The sequence below is a fragment of the Nannospalax galili genome, unplaced genomic scaffold (genome assembly GCF_000622305.1).
Source record: "Nannospalax galili isolate Female #2095 unplaced genomic scaffold, S.galili_v1.0 scaffold2819, whole genome shotgun sequence".
Classification (NCBI taxonomy): Eukaryota; Metazoa; Chordata; class Mammalia; order Rodentia; family Spalacidae; genus Nannospalax; species Nannospalax galili.
The window spans coordinates 162,153-179,562 of NW_008342002.1; the positions used below are offsets into that span (position 1 = coordinate 162,153).

General features: G+C 42.3%; 1 protein-coding gene across 1 annotated transcript; it reads right to left on the minus strand.

The window, feature by feature from the left end:
• Nucleotides 1-2,773: 2,773 nt before the first annotated feature.
• Msmb (microseminoprotein beta) lies at nt 2,774-17,080 on the minus strand. Its single transcript, XM_008837738.3, has 4 exons — nt 16,989-17,080; nt 9,190-9,295; nt 7,705-7,807; nt 2,774-3,142 (listed from the first exon to the last, which is right to left on the minus strand). The coding sequence occupies exons 1-4, from the start codon at nt 17,043-17,045 to the stop codon at nt 3,013-3,015; spliced, it is 396 nt and encodes a 131-aa protein (XP_008835960.2). The 5' UTR covers nt 17,046-17,080; the 3' UTR covers nt 2,774-3,012.
• Between the last annotated feature and the right edge of the window lie 330 nt (nt 17,081-17,410).

Below are 17,410 nucleotides of genomic sequence, written 5' to 3' on the forward strand. Positions count from 1 at the left end.
TCATTTCTCTCCTGCTCTTCTCCATTTCCCTATTTGGGGCAGCAAGTGAGATTTACAGTTTTTCTAGCCTCTTGTTTTTCTTAAACTCTAATGAAATTTTCCTCAAATTTCTTTGTGAATCTGTTTTAGAATTCTTGTATTAATGAGACTAAGAACTAGACAAAAAGGAATGCTCAATCTTCCGTAGAACACTCCTCTCCTTATAGGCTTTTAAGATTTCTGTTGCCACCTGAGCAGTCTCAGCCCTCAGCATTGCAGGTATAGCCTCTTTCTCTGCCCTTGGTCAGAATTGTTTGCACTCATAATATATAAGACAAATTAAATGAAGCAGGCTGATTTTGAACTTGCTGTGCTGTATGGAGCTCTATAACTGAGTCTCTTACACTAAATGCTTTCACAAAGTGTTTAATTTGCTTTAATAAAGTTCGTGAGCAAAAACTCATGTCAGAAGATACAAAAGACCATATTTTGTATGATTCTATTTTTTGCAAGCCAAATCAAATCCTTTTTAAACAAATTTAATTGACACATAGTAGTTGTACACATTCATGAGGTATGATGTGACCTTTCATTCATGCATATGATGTGAGTAATTAGTACATCCATCAACTCAGATAGCATTTCTTTGTGTGGATAATACTAAAGATCCTTCCTATTCCTTTTTCTGAAACATTTGATTAAGCTGGGCATGGTATGGCCTGTCTGTAATTCCAGTCCTTGGTGGAGGCAGAAGGAGCAGGAATGCAAAGGCAACCTCAGCTTCAGAGAGAGTTTGAGACAACCTAGGTTACCTGAAACAGAGGGAGAGGGAGCGGGAAAGGGAGAGTGAGGCAGCTCAAGTAATTGTTATGAACTATAGTTGTCCTTATTGTGCCATAGAACGCTAGCTACTGTTTGTCCTCTCCAACTCTGCCCTGGTTCAAATTCATATATATATATATATTTTTTTTAATTGAGCTTTGGTAATTTCACACAACAGCTCTTAATCAAATTTAGACGCTCCCCCATCCATGCCTCCCCCATCCCCCTACTGAATCTCATGTATTCCACCATGTTAAGTCCTAGTCATTCAGGCATTTGTACCTAAAAGTCCTTCAGTGTAAATGTGTCCACTGGAATCTGGACAGCCCATCTAGCGATCCTATGTAAATCATACTCTCCCTCATCCAGCAGCAATGAAATTCTTAAAGCCAAAAGAAACATGATGGGTACCAGGCTGGAGAGAGTGGTGAATGGGGAGTTAGTGTTTGGAGATGATGGAAAGCTCTGAGGTTGGATGGAGGTGATGATTGGGCAACAATTTGAACATCCATAACATCAGTGAATGCACACTTAAAAAGAGTTAATACAGTTTAAGTTATGAACAGTTTTCTATAGTTTTTAAAACTATTGAATAAATACATGTCTGAGCCCAATGCAGCCCATGTTACCTAACTCCAAAGCACACATGTATGAGCCCATGCCATGACACACTCTGCACTCCCCATGCTGTCCCGCCCTCATGTTCTTATGGCTCTCATGGTTGAATTTTAGTCAATTTATTTGTGATGAAATGCTCTGACAGCAGTGGCCCACACTCACACTCACTCCTTCTGCACACCCGCTGCTTCTCCACGTTTCTAAGCACAGGGCAGCATTGTGATGGGGTTTCCTGAATCCTTCCCAAGAGTGACTCCCACAAAGGCAAGGCAATGTCAGCAGAAAACTGAAAACATGGATTTGTATACAGAAGCTCGGGGGATAGCTATAGTGTAGGAATGGAAGAGGAGTTTGGAGGAAAGGGAGAAGGGGAATTGTGCTACAGGTCAACGAGAGCCCCAAGAGGAAGCCAGCCTTGATCAGCTTAGGCAGAAGGAGCCAAAACTGCATCATGCCTTTAACTTTCCTCTCCTTTACATCCTCTATTGACAATCAGACCCTAAAATAAGAATTTTGCGTATCATGACTAAAGTAACCAAATCATTTCCTTATTACCTGAGATTGACCATAAAAACTGAGACCTAACTAAATCACTCATGGGTACAGCATGTTTGAACATATAGGATGGAAGACAGGGAAAAATCTATCATTTCCTCAGTGATTATTTAGCTGTAGCTTTTCTTGACTGTAATCTTCAATGTACATGCTGCCTAATCTAAGCCCAGGACAACAGGGTTCCAACCTCTTTAGTGTTAGGGATAGGAGTTTTAAGCTGCGAACTGTCTCCCAGGTTGGGTTTCTGCACCAAAATGTTAGGAATTGGAGTGGAAAGATTCACAAGTGGAAACGAAAAGCAAGCAAGGTCAACAATCCAAATTGACCTTTATTAGTAGTCAATGAGGGATAACTACTGACCAACAGGAGTCTTCAATAGCCACACAGGTCAAACAGCAGGGGAGTTTAAGTGCATTTGTGTATGTAAAGAGAGTTTAATTAGAGACAGTTGCTTAAGACCTAGGACCCACACTTTTGGGTGAGGGTCTCAGAAGGGCTGGTCTGCAGAGCAGAGATTGCTTTATGGTTGAGGCTTATGGGCTTCTGGAGGGCCTTGTTTGCAAAGCAAGAATTGCTTTATGGTTTAGGGTTTAGCTCCCTTTATTTAGTTCACCGTTGTACATGCCCCTCAATCCTGCTGCCAGTTACACACACACACACACACACACACACACACACACACACACACACCCTCAGTCCAGCATTGCCTGGGCCAGGCACCCAATACAAGACGGTTCTCTATTTCAGAAACTGGAAAAACAAAATTGATTTTTTTTCAGTTTGAGGTCAGTCAATTGTGTAGCTTTCTGTCTCCTCCATTAAATGTTTATTTGCTTTATAGCACATATAATCAATACAAAGCATAATTAGTAAATTTTAAGCATACACATATTCAAATGCTTGCTCATCAAAATTTTTTTTTTACTAACCATTAGAGCTCTATAATCACAGACTATTAGCAGCTGTGGGAGAATGAAGCATTTCCTGGGGGAACCTAGGCTCCGTCAGCTTGGAGCACTGGGCCCATTAGAAGCACATTTACATTATCCAGCTGTTGACAACACAGGCTTTCCCTGGATCCTTCCGTTCTACCACAGAATAGGTGCAGTTATCCGGGTGGAATATTTTCTCACACTTGCTGCTGTCATAGTCCATAGGTATTGGAACACTGTCATTGAGGCAAGACAAAGTCTGTTAGAAGTGAAGAGACATAGATCCACCAACCCCACTGCTCAGACCCGCTCGGTGCAGGAAGTGGCCCATACTCCAGTTTCTTGGACTTCCTCAACTAACTTAAGTGTATTCCTCACTGAAAGCCTCAAAGTGTGGGCTCCAGGCATCCATACCTCTCTGTGTCACAGAGTCAAACAAAGCATTCCTAACATGGATCCTGCATTCCACCCTGATGCACAGAGGACACTGGGAAGTTCTCATAGGCACAGGGGCAGGCTTGGGATACTTTGGGGCACAAAATCTATTTGGGCTTTGACTTTTCCACCCTCCACATTCAGGTGGTGGTTAGCATTAATGCTGCTAGAGTGTAGAAAGGGAAGGGTTGTCCCAGCCTGGGATGGTGGTTTGTTAGAAGAGGAGCTCACTGGACTAGCAGTAGCCAAGAGCCATTCCAGGTCACCGTCATGCAGCCCAGGGACAAATTGATAGAAACAAATATTCCTAGGAGAATCCACTTGCACCTGCAGAAGCCCAGCCAATTGTAGGACTCATTGCTTCTTGAAGCCCATTGGTCTGGGATTTAATTTGTCCTGCCCAGGGCTGGGTGCTGTGCTCATACCTATAATTCCAGCACTCAGGTCATGGAGGGTAGAGGATCAGAATCCCTCAGCTACATAGTGAGGTTGAGGCAGTCTAGGTTACATCAGACTTTGTCCCATAAACAAAATAAAACAGTAAAAGAAATGGCCAAAGACTATACAACAGCCGTCCCAGGACCCTTTATGAAAATGTTTCCTCATTGAAGGAGACCCTTAACTTTCATTGGCATGAAATTATGCTAAGTGACAGAAACTGCTCCCCAGAGGATGAACACTGTATACTGTTAATCGCATGAGATTCTGCAGCCATCATGGTCACAGAGACAGCAATGAGAACGGTGGTTGCCAGGGACTGGTAGGAAAACAGACTGAGGAGTGATTGAGAAGTACAGAGTTTTAGTTTTTATTTGGGGTTTGTTTTTATCTTTTGCTTAGTTTTTTTTTGTGAGAGAGCCTCACTGTATTGTACAAATTGGTCTCAAATTCATGAACTGAAATTCCTCCTGTCTCAGCTGACCAAGGAGCGATAACTACAGACGTGTGTGTAATGGTCCAGCTCCAGAGTTATAAGTTTGCAAGATGAAAAGACACTAGAGATGGTTGTACAACATTGTGAATGTACTTAATGTAATTGAACTATATCCTTAAAATATTTCAAATGGCAATTTCCATATTATGTATGCTTTACCATAAGAAACAGGACTGAAAACTGATCCTACCTCCCACCAACATATGTGAATATAAATGAATATACTATAAATTCTGGTGATGGTGATATTTTAGTGCAAGTGCACCTGTTGTAGTAAATACACCGCCATGTGGGATATTGATAATGAAAAAGCTGACACATGGGGGCAGGAAACAGGGGAAACCTTTGAACCTATCATTAATTTTGCCGTCACTCTAAGATTCCTCTTGGGACTAGATATATAGCTCACTTATTCAGTGCTTGCTTAGAATGTGTGAAGTCCTGGGCTCAATCTTGAGCACCACAAAAAGTACTCATGGGTAAATCAGCTCTTAACATCCAAGCTTGGTGCTCTTGAAATTGCTCTGTGTGTAAAAATGCTTGCCACACAAACATAATCAGAATTTGATTGTCAGAACCAACCAATGGTTGAAGCAGAGAACAGACTCCAGAAAATTATCCTCTTACACACACACACACACACACACACACACACACACACACACACACACGTGCATGTGCGTGTAGAGGTCATAATCAAAACTAAAATTTAAAAAATTAAAAATATAGCTGTGGTGGGGATATAGCTCAGTAGATATATCCAGGCATGCACAAAGCCCTGACTTCAATCCCCAACATGATGTAAAACCAGGTAATTCTAACATTGGAAGGTAGAGGATCAGAAATTCAAGTTCATCCTCAGCTACACAGCAAGTCTGAGACGAACGTATATGAAACTCTATCTTCAAAACAAACAACACACCAAGCTGGCGCAGTGGTTCATGCCTGTAGTTCCAGTGTTCACATCAATCTCTGCTCTGCTCTAAGTTACTTTATATTGTATAAAACACCAGTTTCTTGTATTGTATAAAACACCTTGTCCTGGGAGGCTCGGTTATACAAGTCCCTTTTGCTCTGCACTTTGTTGTGTATGTCAACAGTACCATCTGTCCTGCAACATCCAGGAGGTACACAGTGTTCGTTCATTCCTAAAAGTAAAAAGGGTGCCAGCCGACAAATTTATCAAAGTACAATGAGATCATATGAGGACATGTGCATATTACAATCATATTGGGAAAACCAGGCCTGAGGGCTTATCAAATTCACCAGACCAAGGTCAGGATGTAATGCTCTCACTGGGACCCCATAAAGAGGAGGATAGTTAACACTCCAATGGAAACCCATCTTCCTTCATATCTGTCATCTCATCCCCCAGTGTGTGTTTCAAAAAACTGACAGGGGAGACAGAGAGATGTCTCAGTGGGTAAGACACTTTCTTAGCAAGCCTTATGACCATCTTTGTGAGGTCATTGATGAAGCACTCCTCAATGCAGAAGTAGATACCTGTTATGCCATGGCAGAAGCCCAAATAGTAAATGAGACTTTTGGCCCATTATCCTAATTTGTTTTTTTATTTATACACCTTACCTCTTCTGCCTAGGTTCTTTATGTTTTAACGAAAAACTTACAATCATATTTAATGAAATTTTAGTATAAGAAATAATAAATGTTCATTTTGTACTACTGTTTAATGTGACCTATTTGCTTTAACTATTTTGGCCAGGATTCCTGGGACATTAAGTCTATATTTTGGGACTACAGAAATTACAAATGTCAAGTTCACTGATTTTACTCATGATTTACGTCATATTTAGGTGTCCGCGGTGATCGTAAGACCTATCTTGCTTTTGCATCAAGAGTTTCACTCCTCTAACTAGGAAGATGCAACGCCCCAGCCACAGACAGATGACCTCTTTCTCTTGCTGTGATAAAACCATGACCAAATCAGCCTGGGGAGAAACAGGATTGATTTGGCTTACAGCTCACAGTCCGTCCTCGGGGGAAGCCAAAACAGGAACTCAAGGCGGGAACTGAAGCAAAGACCACGGAGAGATGGTGCTTACTGCCCTGCTTCCCATGGCCTGCTCAGATACTTTTTTTATACAGCCCAGGCCTGCCTGCCCAGCAATGGAACCGCTCACTCTGGACTGGGTCCTCCTGCAGCAATTACCAATAAAGAAGATGCCTCACAGACATGCCCAGTGGCAAATCTGATGGAGGAAATTCCTCAAATACAGGTTCCCTCTTCCCAGGTGATTTGGTTTGTGCCAAGTTGACATAAACTAACCTGAATACCTGTTTAATACATTCATCGCCCTTCATTTCGGGGAGTGATTGCCTCCCTTGGAAACGAACCCCATGCTCTCTTTGCTGCAAATAATAAATTTGTCTCCATTGTTTTGTTTTGGCTGTGTTTATTTTGGTTTAGATTCATCAAGATGTGAACCAGATAATTCAGTTATAGACTGATGACTTCAGTTCAAACCCCAGAACCCACTCAAAGATGGAAGGAGAGAACTGAACCTACAAGGTTGTCTTCTGGCCTCCACACAAAGACTGTGGCTTGCATACCAACACATATATGCATGCACACATCATCATCATAATAAATAAATACTAAAATTAAAGGAGGCGATGGACAGTGAAATCCTGACTGTCCCAGGGGCTTCAGTGTGGCTCAGTACCCACTGCCGAAGCCTCTTATTGTATTGCCACCTGCCCATCTGATTGTCCATTGGACTAGTTCTGTACCTCACCTCTATGGCCTCCCTTTGCTTGGGTGTCTCAACTTTGCAGGCTTGACTCTGCAGCTGGACCTGCATCAGGTTTATTATCTAACTCTCACATCTCTAGCGGCTCTCAGCTTGCCTCCAGTCCTCTTTGAATTCCTTGAATTCTACTGCAAACTCACTCTTTTAGATATTCAGATACTTAGATATATGGATGGATGGATAGATGAACAGATAGATAGATGATATATAAATAGATGATAGATATGTGGATAGAAAGACAGATAGATCTGTGTGGTGTGTAATGTGTGATCTGAGACTTATTAATAGTAATTAAAGCTAGAATCAAATAGTCTGCCAGCAATCAGCTCTCAAGGGAAATTGGAACTACTGGAAAACTACAACCAAAGAAGCGAATGTAGATTGTGAACTTATTGTCATCCAATAAATTCTAATCTTGTGGAAAGTTGAGAAGCTGCCTGTCTATCATCTGAAGTAGTGCATACATCACATCCAGCGTACTGGGGACACTGAGGCAGCAGGATCACTTGAGCCCATGAGTTGAGGACAGTGAAAACATAACAAAATTCTGTCTCAAAACCAAACAAAAAACTGAAACAGAATCACTGAAGGAAGGGATCTTGAAAGAGAATAGCTGCTCTCAGAGACGGACACACCCACCCCTCTGGATTAGACTTACTTGTTGCAGCACTGAATTGAATCTTTTGTACAAAAACACGTCTCACAGTTCTTCTCCCAACTGGAGTCGATGGGATGTTTATCACCATCAGCATCCTTGCAGTCTGAAACAATGCACGTGGCAGTTATCAGTGGAGTCGCCAAGTCATACACACAAAAAAGCTTATCAGGACATTGAGCCCAGCCCATGGCATGTGACAGTAGGTAATTTTAAAGGTGTCAGACAGTGATTCTTTTTCACCATGGCTAAATTCTAGCACTGTGCAGTTCAGGCCACTGGTAACACTTCTTATAGAAATGTTAACACCACTAGCTTTCATTTCAGACGAGGCCTTTCCCTCTAATCTAGTAGCTCAAACTAGAAGCCCAACTTGTTCCTCTTGGATTACCTCTGAATAAATATCTCATTTCTCCACTTTCTTTTCTTTGTGTTGGCAGTTCTCAGTCATGGGTTCTCATGTGAAACATCATTGGCACTGAAAATCCACCCACAGATTGGGAATATAGCTTAGTAGTAATTAGAATACACAAAGCCCTAGGTTCAATCTCAGCACCAAAATAAACAAACAAAAGCTTGCTCTACCCCAGGTCAATGAAATCAGAATCTCTGGGTGTGAGACCCATTTTTAAAATTTTTTATTTACTTATTTTATTTGAGGGATCACATGTATCCCAGGCTGGTCTCAGTTTCCCTATGCAGCTGTGGATGGCCTTAAATTTCTGAACTGCTTGCCTCCTCCTTCCCAAGTACAGGGATTACAAGTAAATACCACACTTGATTTATGCGGTGATGGGGATTGAACCAGGGCTTCCTACACATTAAATGAGTACTCTAGAAAATGAGCCACATCTGCAGCCCACTGACTTAGGTTTTAACAACTCCCTGGGAGATTCAAATGTTCACCCAGGGTTGAGAACTGCTGCCTCAGGTCTCTGTGGTCCAGGGGTACTTAAAGGACAACAGTGTCAGCATTACCTGGAGCTGCACTGAACTTTGGACTTTCATCCCTGCCACCAGATACACTGAATCAAAGCACATGTTTTGTGCTAAGGGTGTAACTCAATGGTAAAGTGCTTGAAGGCATCTGTGAAGCCATGGGTCCATCCCCAGCTCCCTCAACATACACTATTCTACATTTAAACAAGATTACTGACAGAAATAGGCATGCACACTAACGTTGGAATACTGCTTCTTAACCCTGGCTGTATGGGAGTGTCATAGAGCTTTGACTGTGCAGTGCCAGACCTAGAGATTCTGATTCATCTGGTCTTAAATGGGACCTGAACCTGGCCTGGCAAATCTCAAAGCTCCCTGGGCAATCTCATCCAGCTAAAACTGAAAATGACCTTGCTAAAATGGAAGCCTCTCATTTGACTCCACATTTATGTCTTCTCTTCCCTTTGTAGATACAAAGGTTTCCATTTGCCAAGACGTCATATCTGTCAGGCTGCAGTGAGATTAAAATGCTGTAAAACCATCACTTACCATCAGATGTCTGGTCTGGAAGTCTCTCAAGAAGTTGTACATAGCATTGTGCATTACATGAAGTCACCAAGGAGGCGAGGACCACAAGGCAACCCAGAAGAACTTTCTGTAATACAAGGGAGGTCAGGGTGTTGAGGTACACTCCCTCCATCCCTAACCTCTCCATGACTTTTGTCATAAAGGCATGCATGTTGGATTTTGTCAAAGGTCTTTTCTGCATCTAATGAGATGATCCTGTGGTTTCTGTCTTGAGTCTTTATGTTTTGGATACCATTTATTGATTTACCTGTCCTAAACTGTTCCTGCATCTTTGGAATGAGGCCAGTTTGGTTATGATGAATGATCTTTTTGATCTGACCTTGAATTCAGATTTTCAGTATTTTTTTGAGAATTTTTGAATCTTTGTTCATCAGGGAGATCAGCCTATAGATTTCTTTGGTGGTTGTCATTTATCTGATTTTGGTACCAGGCCAATAGCTGCTTCATAAAAAGTGTTTGAAGTCCCCCTTTTCTACTTTGTGGAACAACTTGAGCAGGATTGGTGTTAATTCTTTGAAGTTCTGATAGAATTCTGTGGTCAATACATCTGGTCCTTTTGGGCATTTTTTCAGTTGGGAGTTTTTTTGGTTTTTTGTTTTTTACTGCTTCAATCTCATTGCTGGTTATGTATCTGTTTAATTTATTTCATCTTGGTTTAATTTTGTTATGTTATATACATCTAGAAATTCATTCATCTCTTTTAGCCAATTTAGTGAAATAGAGTTTTTTAAGGTATGTCGTTAAGATTTTTTTTAAAAGGTTTTCTTTCTTTTTTAAAATTTTATTTATTATTTTTCTTTTATGTGTATGAGTGTATATTGCCTGCATGTATGTGAGTGCACCCATGTTGTGCAATGCGGTGGAGGTCAGAAGAGGGCTTCGGATTCCCCTGGAACTGGAGTTAAGGATGGTTTGTAGCCACCATGTGGGTGCTGGGAATCGAACCTGGGTCCTCTGCAAGAGCAGTCAATGCTCTTAACCGCTGAGCCATCTCTCCAGCCCCTGTCCTTCAGATTTTTAAAATTTCATTAGTATTTGTGGAAATGTCTCTGTCTTCATTTCTAATTTTATTTATTTGGGTCTTCTTTCTCCTTAAGCTAACTTGACTACAGGTTGTTCAGTCCTGTTTATTGAAGAACCAACTTTTCATTTCATTGATTGATTCTTTGTATTGTTTTTTTTTTCATTTCTAGTACATTAATTTCAACACTGATTTTGATCTTCTCTTTCTAGCTACTGTTTTTGGATAGTTTTTGTTCTTGTTTTTCCTAGGCTTTAAGGTGCATCATCAATTTATTGATTTTGGGTCCCTTAAATTTTTTATGTAGGCCCTTAGCATTTTTCTCTTAGGCCTGCCTTCACTGAGTTGATTGGAGGCATGACGAAACACAGATTAGCATCAGGGCAAACCAAAGACCAAGAGGCTAAGAACTTCAGGTGTTTACATTGGGAGACTTTGTCGAGACACTTGCCTGTGACAGCACTGTCAGTGCTAGACTCCCCTCTGGTCTGAAGAGGGTCTGGACTCCCACAGCCCCAATGTGTAACTGGCCCTCAGCCAACATGGAGAACAAGAATGTGGAGCTAAGCCAGTGACAAGTTGTTCTCCAGTTCTGCCCTAAATACCGAGAAGTAAACATCAATCTTAGATGTCCCTCCACCTTTCAGAATCAATGGAAGTGCGTGTTTCTTGGAGACACCAGACATTCCACATTTTTCAGAAATGTTGAGGTCCCATTTGGCATCTGCCAAGGAACCCAGGCAGAAGGTAGATAGAATCAGAGTTCAGTATGTTACTAGTGTCAGATGCTCTTTCCAACAAATTCCCATTTCTTCCAAGATTTACTATCACAGTGTCATCTAGACACTCTGATAGACCAGAGTGTGTTCAAATCAATGTGTTCTAGATCAGACTGTGTTCAAATTAACCAGTCTCTGTCTCTGTCTCTCTGTCTATATGTGTGTGGGGATGCTCATGTGGGCACACATGTGCGTGGGTGTGTATGCATGCAGAGGGCAACAGTCAACCTGAGGTGTTGCTCCTCAGGATCCATCCATTTTATGTTCTGGGACAGGCCAGTTAGAATAGTTTGGCCATCTAGTGAGCCCCAGAGATCAGCCTGTCTCTGCCCTATCAGCACAGGGATTAAAAGAGTGTGCCACCACAGAAGGCATTTTTTAAAAATTGTGTTTATTACTTTTATGTGTACGTATGTATTGCCTGCATGTAGGTAAGTGCACCCATGTCATGCAGTGCCTGCGGAGGTCAGAAGAGGTTTCTGGGTATTGAACGCAGGTCCTCGTGATTGCAGGGCAAGCTCTTTACTGACTGAACTATCGTCAAAGCCTCAAATCTTGAAATTACTACTCACTAGCAAAAGTCTTTGGGGAAGGTCTTTGAACCCTAGGCTTTATTTCATCTTCTGGAAGATAAGAAAAAAACAGTACTGGAAAATATTGGACATGTTGTATGTACCACATCAGATTCTCCCTGGCATTGATCATCCACATGCTCAGAGTTGCTGTCTCTTCCCACCATATTTGAAGGAGTGCCCTCCCACAGGTCTTGTCTTTCTATGTTGCCACAGCAACATGAACTTGTGGGCAGAAAATACTCATAGGGTAAAATTTGGCTAATGGACAAATAGGAGCTAGGAGAAAGCTCGGCAGAGAAATTCTGCCTTCTCTCCCTCCGATGAACTGCTGCACAATATTATTTCTCCCCAGTGGCATAGCTTGTGGAATTAAATCCATCTGTGCCTCTCCAAGGCTGGTCTGGAAACAATGCCAGTTTAGAAATGTACTGCCTCGGGTTCTGACCTCCATCGGTGGAGTGGCTGTGATCTCAGCAGACCTCCAGAGAGTGCCTGTTCTGGCCTCCCTCTGGCATAGGGGCTGAGAACACAGGGGACCACCTGAGAGCCCCCGGATCCTGCCTCCACATGGTGATGAGTTGTGCAATTTGGGAGTCTTTTAGATAGACCCACTGAAGGCGTACCCCAATTGCCTCACCCTGCGTCCCTGTTCAGCATGGAAGAAGCCAGAGTGCCTGTGTCCTCATTCCCTATCCAGGGCAAGTTGGGTAACCTCTTCAGAGGATGGTGTGATAAGAATAGGAGGTAGGAATTGGCTAGGCAGTTAAGGCAAAAAGACCCCAAAGAAATGTGGCCAGTTTCTTCGCTAAAAGTCAAAATGTCCTTGGGACTCTTAGCAACATACTCCATTCTAAAGGCCAAAAATGTCAAAAGTTTGGGAGTGCTTATCTAATCCCTAAAAGATTTTAGGGTTACTTCTTTGCGGGGGGAATGTTAGAGTAACAAAAAGCCCCATTTAAAAAAAAAGAAGAGTACATGAAGTCAGAAAAACGTGATGGGGAGATATGGGAGGAGTTGGGGGGAGGGAGTGGGCATGGACTTGATCAAAACACCTTATATGCGTGTATGAAATTCTTAATAAATTATTAAGAAAAGAGAAATGCATTGTCTCACATTAGCCACCATTCTGCCTAATCGCATTGCACTCCTAATACCTTGGATTTGAACTTCCCAAATAAAATGTAAGTATTTAGTTCTTGTTTGAGGCTCTATTTCCTAAGTGACTTGGGGAGTACAAGAAAAGGAAAACTAAAACTGAGAAGAACAAACTCCACAGTAACATCTCGTAACCCACAGCCTGTGTCACCAATCACAGATTTTCATTTATTATTTATTTTCATGACAGTCATTCACTAAGTAGCTCAAGCCAACCTTGAACTCACTGTATCACCCAACCCAGCCTCACATTTGCAGCAGTCACTCTGCCTTAGCCTCCTGAGTTCTGAAATTACAAGTATAATCCCCACATCTGACTTCAGGTTGTACATATTAAGGAACCAATGTTGCCATGTTCTCCCAGCCATTGGGGGAGAATGACTGTCCTGTGAAGTCATCTGGGTAGTGTAGTTCTCCATTCTGGACTCAGCAGCCCATTTTACTGAACAGCAAGCTTATAGAAAGGGACTTTGCTAGGCAATGAAATGGCAAACTCAGGACCTCAGCCAGGATCTTTGCAACATGGAGTTCACATCTTCACTTCTAAGACTTAACCTTAAGAAGAACAGCACAGGGGCTGGAGAGATGGCTCAGCAGTTAAGAACACTGGTTGTTCTTGCAGAAGATCCGGGTTCAAATCCCAGCATCCACATGGCAGCTAACAACTGTCCAGTCCCAGGAGATCTGACAGCCTCTTCTGACCTCTGTGGGCATTGCACGACACAGGTGCACTTACCTACATGCAGGCAGTACATGAATACACATAAAATAAAACCATAAAATGCCCAGGAACAGAACTGAGAACAGAGTGACAATAAATAAATAATAAATAAATAAATAAATAAATAAATAAATAACAAAAAAACTAGGCAACTTAAGGTAAGAGAAGGAGAAAAAGCATGAGCAAGACAGATTACATAGTAAGAGAGTCACAGCAGTCTACACTATAGCCCAGGGCCTGCAATATGTATAACATAAAGGGAGATGCTTACAAACAGATGCAGCAGGGTGCCCTGCAGGGGAGAGGCTGCAACTGCTGTGACATAGAGAAGGAAGCTCAGAATCAGACTGAAGGGTGTGGGCCAAGTTTTACCAAGACTTTTTTTGTGTGCTTGTTTTTGTTCCATTGGACTGTCCAGCTATGTCGCCAGGTTGGCCTAGAAGTCACTATGTAGCACAGGCTAGTTTTGAACTCCAGGCAATCCTCTTGCTTCAGCCTCTGAAGTGCTGGAATTATAGACTTACATTTTGGGATAGTGTGACAATAACTACTTTCTTCTTTGGACTTTTCTTCTTTTTTTCAAAATATTTTACTTATTATTTTTACTTTATGTGTATGAGTATATTGCCTGCATGTATATGAGTGCACCCATGTTGTGCAATGCCTATGGAGGTCAGAAGAGGGCTTCCGATTCCCCTGGAACTGGAGTTAAGGACGGTTCATAGCAGCCATGTGGGTGCTGGAACTCGAACCCCAGGTCCTCTGCAAGAGCAGTCAGTGCTCTTAACCGCTGAGCCATCTCTCTAGCCCCCCTTTTTTTCCTACAGTGAAATACACTGAATCTAAAACTATAGAGAAATAAATTTTTCAAAGAACCAAAGAAAGAAAGAAAGGAAAGAAAGAAGGGAGGGAGGGGAGGGGAGGAAGGAAGGAAGGAAGGAAGGAAGGAAGGAAGGAAGGAAGGAAAAAAATCCTTCAGGGGCTGGAGAGATGGCTCAAAGTTTAAGAGCACAGGCTGCTCTTGCGGAGGACCCCGGTCTGGTTCCCAGTACCCACAAGGCAGCTAACAATCACTGTTAACTCCAGTTCCCGGGGGATCTGACACCCTCTTCTGATCTCTGTGGGCATTACATGACATGGGTGAACTTACATACATTCAGGCAATACACATATACACATAAAATAAAGCATAATAATAAATGAAATATTTTTTAAAATTAAAAAATAAAACAGCCTCCATACATTTAACACACACCTGGACTTGGAAATTTTTTGTTCTTTACTTTGCTTCATTCCTCCCCACCCCCCAAATTTTTCTCAATTGCAATAGAAAGCTCTATACAGTTTTCCCTTAGACATAAAGAAAACTTCTTGGTCCTGGGGTCATCATGGAAAGTCCACAGTCCTGTTTCACTGAGTCGCAGAACAAAATAATCAAGAATCTAGGGCTGTGAGCTGTGCAGAATTCTCCAGCTGTCCACAGCTCTGGGGAAGACTGAGCCACTGGGGATGAACTCCAAATATGGTGACAGGGAAAAGAAGGACTTGTATTTGAGTAGCTCTCCCCACCATCTCTCTCCCCCATCTCTCTCTCTCTCTCTCTCTTTCCTTTCTTCCCTTGTGAAAGGAGGGGTTCTTCCTTGGGATGGGAAGTCATCTGAATTTTCCAGGGAACTAATAAAGAATACACAATCTCGAGGTCATTGACAACGGACAGGACCAAGGAAAATGATCCAAACCAGATGCTCACTGATGCTTTAATGACCATATGAACCCAGAGAGACCTTGTTCAAGAACACGCTTGAAGATTCTGCTTCAGTGGGTCTTCAGGCTCATGATCGTAGCTCCCAGCTGACGCCGATAACCTAGTCTAAGGACCACTCCTAAGCAGAAAGGTTCCAAAGTCTCCCTCTCCCCTGCATTCCATTCTGTCTTGCCTCTTCCTGTCTTTCTTCCCTGCATTCAATAGCCATGCAGCCCCATGCAGGCGCATGCAAGAGGATAAAACTGGCATTGCTAGGGATTTCTAGGTAGCGTGGCTTACTACATATTTTGGATGGAAGCCTACTAGCAGTTGCCCCTTAGGATTGTGTCTCCTTTGTTTAAGCAGCTGCTCATGGAAGGAAGGGCTCTGCTGTCTATAACCAAAGATCAGAGTCTTCAGAATCTTGAGCAGGGATGGAGTGCTGACAGCTCTGCAGCTAATTATGTTGACTTCCAAGCAGCATGGAACATGGATGAGAGGAGAGGCCTGAGTGGACGGGGTGAGAACATCACCACAGTTATTCTGTCTGAGAAGGCTTTCAGAAAGCACACTTGTCTTGAGGTGAGCTGAGCACCTTCAGAGCCCCTGTCTGCCCACATGTAGCTCTTCCCTCTAGCTAGCTGTTCCTTCTTCTTTTCCTTTGCAGCCCTCAGGGATGCTCCATTCATTCCCTGCTTCTAACTCTCGGAAAGGATATAGTGTAAGAAGATCCATTTTCAATTAGACAGAGAAGAGTCCTACATGGGTTTTATAACTTTTTCCTTCCCTATTTGGTTTTTCACATATGAAGACCAGACCGGCTTCAAACTCATAATTCACCTGCCTCAGCTTCCCGGGTGCTTGGATTATTGCTGTGTGCCACCACATCTAGTACAACTCTTTAAAAAAACCTTCCAGTGCCATGATTGAACCAGAGTCTTGTGCATTCTAGGCAGGTATCTGTCGCTGAGCTGTATCCCTGGCTCTCTTTATTCCTTTTAAATTTGAGACAAGATCTTACTAAGCTACCCAAGTTGAACTTGAAATCACTGTGTACCCTAGGCAATCCTCCAGTCTCAATCTCCCAGGTAGCTGAGGCCTCCAGTCTCAGGTGTAGGATTCTTTCTAAATATAACATGATATAGTAAAAGGGTCTGGGGAGATGGTTCTCAAACCATTACACGTAAATTAAATGTAACCGGAGAACTTTCAGAACTCCTGCTGCCCGTCCTGATTGCAGACCAACTATTTCAACCTATGGCTAAGGAGCCAGTGTCAGTATATTTCAAGTTGTTGATTCCACTAAACAGCCCAGTGTGGAAGCCCCTGGCTTAGACAAAGGGATTCTTAGAGTCTTGTACCAGCTGTCCCTGGTTTAGGTGGGAGCCCTGTGGCATTTCCTCCCCTGCCTGGTGCAGTTCTGTGGCTGTAAATTGATGCATTAAATAAAGCTCTGAAATCACCCTTGATTTTGTAGATCTCTTTGTAGGCCTAAGATCTAAATCTATGTCTAAACATATCTAACACATCACTGTACCCTCAGGTTACTGGAATGAATAAAATTCTATGTCTTAGACAACATAAATAGTACTGAACTCATTAAGATTTTCCCAGATTTTCATTTTTCCCCTCCCAGTAAATTGCAAGTAATATATTGAAGATTCAAAACCAAGTTGCATCTCCATTAATTGCTGTCCAGTAGAAACACACATTATAGCACATTAAACTAATTTTCTGTCCTTTATATATGTAATCAGTTACCTACCATTGTGATAAGTGGACTCCTTACAGGCAAGTTCCTCCAGGAAGTCTCAGCAAGCATGAGTTCCACATCCACATTTATACAGGCAAGAGTAACCACACATTTGATATCCTTGGGAAAATAATATGCCATGGGCACACTAAGTATTTACTGAAGGTTGATTATCAACAGGAAATTATAACCTCCAATGATTATCAGTTTTTCAGGTGACAGGTGTCCACCCTAACTGTGTGTTTATCTTTCCCTATCTTTGATATGCTGTTACCCTTGGTCTGGAGATCTAGAGGGAAAGAATTTTCCCTCATGAATGTTCACTCTATACTGTGTTGATTGCTAGATAAATGTTCTTTCATGATTCACACACAAAGACACGTAGGCGCAAGAATATGAATCACAACAGCCAAATGCTGAAGCTGGGGTCTGTG

Bases quoted from the DNA above. Each gene is read 5' to 3' on its own strand.
- Msmb (XM_008837738.3), bottom strand. From the start codon at position 17,045: ATGCTTGCTGAGACTTCCTGGAGGAACTTGCCTGTAAGGAGTCCACTT. The intron at 7,808-9,189 runs GTAAGTGATGGT...GCATTGTTTCAG, and splicing joins TCCAGACCAGACATCTGATG to ACTGCAAGGATGCTGATGGT. The intron at 3,143-7,704 runs GTAAGTCTAATC...CCTCAATGACAG, and splicing joins TCAATTCAGTGCTGCAACAA to TGTTCCAATACCTATGGACT.